The sequence below is a fragment of the Fulmarus glacialis genome, unplaced genomic scaffold, assembly GCF_000690835.1.
Source record: "Fulmarus glacialis isolate BGI_N327 unplaced genomic scaffold, ASM69083v1 scaffold7027, whole genome shotgun sequence".
NCBI classification, from domain to species: Eukaryota; Metazoa; Chordata; class Aves; order Procellariiformes; family Procellariidae; genus Fulmarus; species Fulmarus glacialis.
Window position 1 is genome coordinate 1,847 of NW_009221187.1, and position 5,370 is coordinate 7,216.

Here is a 5,370-nt window from a genome sequence, read left to right on the forward strand (position 1 = left end):
TAGCTTATGCCCTTTAATGAAGTATCTGATCCCTGAGATGATCTGTAGTTTAATCTACGGTTTAGAAATGCCTATCCAGGCAAAGATTTTTTTCTGATTTCTACCTTAGAGATTTTTGTTGATGAACTGGGTATTGCAAGCATATAGGAATTTATAGCTATAGGAATATATCTATAGCTATAGGAATATATAGCTGCTGCTCTAAATACTTTTGTAGTACAAGAGATGGCATGTTTGCCTTGCAAGGTTTGGCCTTTTGGAGTAATTTTTCTTTTTTTAATAGACAACATGGCAAGCCCAGGTAAAGATAACTTCAGAATGAAAAGCTACAAGAATAATGCACTTAATCCCCAAGAAATGCGCAGACGAAGAGAAGAGGAAGGAATCCAGCTTCGGAAACAGAAAAGGGAAGAACAGGTAAGTATCTTCGTGAGCTGTTAACTGTTAAGTGCTTGTGAAGCTGCATTCAGATATGTGAAAGGACTGGAGCAGACTCTTCCTGTGGAGCAAAATCCAGAGTACCAGGTTGAATGTCTGTTTTCTATGCAGTCTCGGGGAGCACCAGGCACTTCTCGACAGGATCATAAAACAAAAAAGTGAACAGAAGCCCTCTTGAGTCACTAGGGCACACAGAGGAGAGACCTGTGTCTTAAGTTTAATCTTTAGTCTAGGCTTAAACATGTAAGACTGGGCTGAAAGGATACTCTTATTTCCGATAAGGATTAGAAGCCTTGCATTCTCTTGTAGAGTTTGGGCCAAAGTTGTACTGTTAGAAGGGAGAGGATTATTTTCATCTTTGAAGCCATACTTCGAATTGCCCAAGACCTTTTCTACAGTAACTTAGTAAAGTGGCTAGCAATTAGTGATCCCTGAACTATTATATATAATATTTGCAGTTGTCCTCATTGAATTTTTAGTGATCAGAGTACATGAAGCATTGTATAATTTAATGGTTTGTGGTAGTTCCCTTTTCCAAAACGTTTAGTAGTTTCTTCCCAGGAAAGTAAGGAATGTGGTTTGATTTTCTGCTTGGTCTAAAGTGGCTGAATTTGTCTCCCACAACCTAGAGAGTGTCCCAGGCACTGATCTACAGTCTTCCCTGAGGTGGGAATGCTTACCCTTCTCCTGGGAAAGGGATGCTACTGCATGGGAAAAGAATTTAAATTAGTTGGGCCAGAGAGATAAGAGTAAGAAGTAGTACGATGCTGAAGCATTTACCTGTGAATGGGTAACTCCATTGCAGTAACTGCTGAAAGTTTTGTGTGTGTATTTTGTAGTAAATACTCCCTAGATAAATTATGAAAATAATGGGTGTTTCCTTTCCCATGCTGACTGTCGTAATGATGAGAATACTGTTACATTCTCCTTGATCTTAATTTCTTGGACTGGTGTTTTTCAGCTCTTCTTGAACTGGGGAGGACAAGTTTATGCAGGGAGATGAGGCTGCTTTTACTCCAAAAGAAATTATAACTGGTAGATAGACCAGTTTATACACTTCAACCAAGAGCTTCTGTGTCCATGTTGAGTGCTAGAAAGAATAGCTGGTTTTCCAAAAGAGCAATGTTGTTTCTTCTTCCTTTGTGGGTCTAAATGGAGTTAAACTTTTGTTTGTGTCCAGGATTCTGCAGTTGTTTTGTGTCCAGGATCGTGCCCAATACAGAAGTGTGTTGAACAAGGGAGAGAATGCTTTGTTTTAGGTTTCTGTTTGAAATATGGGTAGATGTAAACATGGAGTTGCTTCTGCAGTTTTGGGCATGTACAATAGCAGACGTCTAGGTGTCTAGACACCTACAGGACAAAACCTTCAGGATTTAGTAGGAGGTTTCATTATTATGCTTACAGGTGAAATCTTAGTCAATGGACTGAGATTCTAACATTTATTTTTAAAGATACTAACATAATATTCTTATAATTGTTAATTACAGTAGTTGTAAGTGTAGTACAGGATTAAAGATAAAAATTTAGGTTTGGTTTCTAGAAAAAAACAGGCTAGTGCAAATGTTTTGCTTGTATGCCGGAAAATGAAGAGTCACTCATTAAGCACTACAGCACAGGTGTGTATTTTGAGTGTAGGCTGTGCATGCAGCCAATGTTAAAGCAATTTTTGGATGTAGACAATGTTTAATGTTACGTAATTTGAAAGTTCACCTTGAAGCTACACCATTTTTTTCTCCAACTACATTAAAATAATGTTTCTGTTTTAATCTTTCTGCAACTGTATATTAAATATAGGTGCTGTTTAATTGACATGCAAAGAAGTAGTTCTTGGACCTTCTGTTGAAGGGAGGAATAGGGTGTGCTGAAACACAAACATTGGCTCTGTGTCGATGACTTTAGCCTATAAACTAAAAAAGGAGAAAATAGCTTGTTAGAGTACTGTTTCCTGTTAAAAATAAATGCTAATTATGAGGGATAAAAGAGTAAAAGTAAAAAGATCTGTATCTTCTTTTTCTTACATGTGGAAAAATTTATGGATCTTTGCTAATTAAAAAGAACTTCAGTTTTTAAATATCTCTCTGAAATGTTGCACTGCAGTTTATCAAGATACAGATATAGTAGTGTTTTTCTCCTTTATGTTTTTTAAACTTTCATATAGAATTCCATTTGCATGGATGAGTAGGAAGTGAAAGTATTTCTTCAAGTGTATGTCATCAGTATCCACTCTATGGTAAGTTCTAACGTCTCCCCAAAATTTCTTCTTTGTTTAGCTGTTTAAACGCCGAAACGTTTCTCTCCCGGGAAATGAAGAATCTATGGTAGAAAGTCCAATTCAGGATCCTGATGTCAGCTCTACCGTACCTATTCCAGAGGTAATTACTTTAGAGTGTGTTTAGAATGTTATCTGTTAATGTGCATAGTACTAGACATAAGAAATCCTCCTTTTGTTTTTAGGAAGAAGTTATTACAGTAGATATGGTGCAGATGATTTTCTCGGATGATCCTGATCAGCAACTCACAGCAACACAGAAGTTCAGAAAATTGCTATCTAAAGGTATGTAAACGTGGCCTGATTTTTTTTTTTTTGTTCCTTCTGTGTTGTTACTACGAATTTTTGTCAGAGAGAGTCAGTTAACCTTTAGTTTTGTTTTACTTTAAAATAGAGCTTGCTGAAACTTCTAGTTCTGTTTATAGAGAAACCATGCCAAATCTATTCCGACCTAATGGCTAAATACAGAAAGCTTCATTATTCTAAGGTTAAGTCTTTCAGACAAAGTAACAAAAGCAAGGATATTTTGATTGAAGTGTCCAGGGCGGTAACTAACTGCACACTAACATTACTTACAGTACTTGTTGCAGTGATTCAGCTTCTGATTCTTATTCTGTATTTAAGGGGAGAAAAATTATATGGCTGCCAAAGAACAGTTGTAACTTGTTTTTATTGAGACTGTAAGACATGCAGTCTTAAATTAATGCTCGTATTTGTATAGCATGATAGGTGAAGGTGTGCTTGGTCATTTGAAATAGTGTCTAATCGTAATTGCTCTTGCACTGACCTGAGCTACTGGTGGAGGGAACAGTGTTTTATAATGAGTTACTAACATGTCAATGGATAATAGTATGTGTTACTATTATTATACATAATGGGGTGTTTACTAACTTGTAGCACTTTATGGAGATGATCCTGCAGTATTCTAAAGTAAAAAGTTTAGCTCCTTCATTTGAGATTAAAATGATTGAATGCTAAAAATTATAAGAACTGAGAATCATATTCATGTTTTGTGTCATACTGAAAAGTAATTTATTTGGTCTTTTTTGTTAGACTTACACAAATATGTTTGTTTTCACCCCCTAGAGCCTAATCCGCCTATAGATGAAGTCATACAAAAACCAGGAGTAGTACAGAGATTTGTGAAGTTTCTAGAGAGGAATGAGAATTACACCCTGCAAGTGAGTTTGGCTGGTGCAAGTGAGTTTGGCTGGTACTGTTCGGCGGTTTGGAATGGGATTAGAAACCCCCCAAAACAGCTTCGGAAAGCATGTGATTCTTTTTTTTTTTTTTGTATAACCAAATTTAATTATTTTTAACCACCAAAGCTCTAAATTTTAGTTGTCTAAAATGTCAGTTATTGCCACTGAAATTGTGACTTGACTGTTGTGAATTTCATAGTAGTCTTTAGGGTTGTGTATTCAGCTCAAATGCATGGGTGTTGAATGCAGAATATGTTCAAAAGAGTTTCCAAAGTAGTATATTAAGATCATCAGCATTGGTGTATGAGCAGAATCTGTTTTGTTTGTGTTGAGTATATTGTAGTACTTTCCAGTTGAAATCTTAGAAAAGAAGAAAAAAGTACAGGAAACTGAAAGGGTTGTATGAAACCCTTTTAAAAAATCTTTGAAAAATATATAACTAACGATAGGAGTGACTAGTTCTGTCTACTTGTCGTAGCCCATGGAATGGCACGTAGGCCTTGTGTACATTCATACTAGAAGAATTAACTTAATATAAAGTAAACAGAAGGGGTTTGTACTAGTTAATAGAGATTTGAAATCTTCCTTACAGTTAGTGCTGCAAGCCAAAACCTAAAAATAATTGGGATACTGAAGGTGCTTATTAAATAGAGATTTTGTCAATGCTAATTATTTTATTGTATAGAAAGTACAATAATAGTAATAATTGCATTTCAGTGGAAAGGAAAAAAAATTGGAAAATTAACATCTGCAACTCCCATGTCAAACTGTTTTTCATGAATTTAAGCTTTACTGCTGAATGGTTTAACATGGTTGTCTTTGTGCTCAACAGTTTGAAGCAGCTTGGGCTTTGACAAACATAGCATCTGGAACTTTTCTACACACCAAAGTTGTAATTGAAACTGGAGCTGTTCCAATTTTTATTAAGTTGCTTAGTTCAGAACATGAAGATGTACAGGAGCAGGTAACTGTTTTCTTGGGATGTTTTATAACTATTTAAAATTAATTTATGAATGGTTTTTTTTGTGGTGCATGTGGTTAGAGAGGTTTTGAGCCCCATTTGCCTACTAGCCCATTGATCTGGCTCCAGGAAGATAAAAACTTACTTTCAGTGTATTTTTTTTACCTCTTTTTTTTTTTTTTTTTTCCTCTGATTCTTACAGGTTTCTTTAAACCTGTTTTTTATTTCATGTTACTGAGTAATTTGAAGAAAACAGCTCATTTCTATTGCGACATTTACAGGTAAACAGGATCTAAAACACTGTAATAGAAAGAATATAGTAGAAAACAATGTGCATTTTTTTCCTGAAGTTATCTTGCAGCTTTATTTCCTATATACTTCTGCTCTTCCATCTTACTATGTTACAGTCTTCATTAACATTTTCCTGAACTTTGGGCTTTTTTTTTGTTGGGGTGTTTTTTTTGGGGGGGGATGGGAGGGGGGGGGGGCGGGGTGGGGTT

General features: G+C 35.7%; 1 protein-coding gene across 2 annotated transcripts in view; it reads left to right on the top strand.

The window, feature by feature from the left end:
• The first annotated feature begins 284 nt into the window (after nucleotides 1-284).
• KPNA5 (karyopherin alpha 5 (importin alpha 6)) overlaps nucleotides 285-5,370 on the top strand; it is a 17,013-nt gene continuing 11,927 nt past the window's right edge. The window contains exons 1-5 of one of the 2 annotated variants that reach the window (XM_009580996.1): nucleotides 285-417; nucleotides 2,709-2,810; nucleotides 2,893-2,992; nucleotides 3,794-3,888; nucleotides 4,742-4,873. In XM_009580996.1, coding sequence (XP_009579291.1) covers nucleotides 289-417; nucleotides 2,709-2,810; nucleotides 2,893-2,992; nucleotides 3,794-3,888; nucleotides 4,742-4,873 — 558 coding nt within the window. In that variant the 5' untranslated portion in view covers nucleotides 285-288. The remainder of the gene's footprint in view (nucleotides 418-2,708; nucleotides 2,811-2,892; nucleotides 2,993-3,793; nucleotides 3,889-4,741; nucleotides 4,874-5,370) is intronic. The other variant, XM_009580997.1, reaches the window with a different exon arrangement.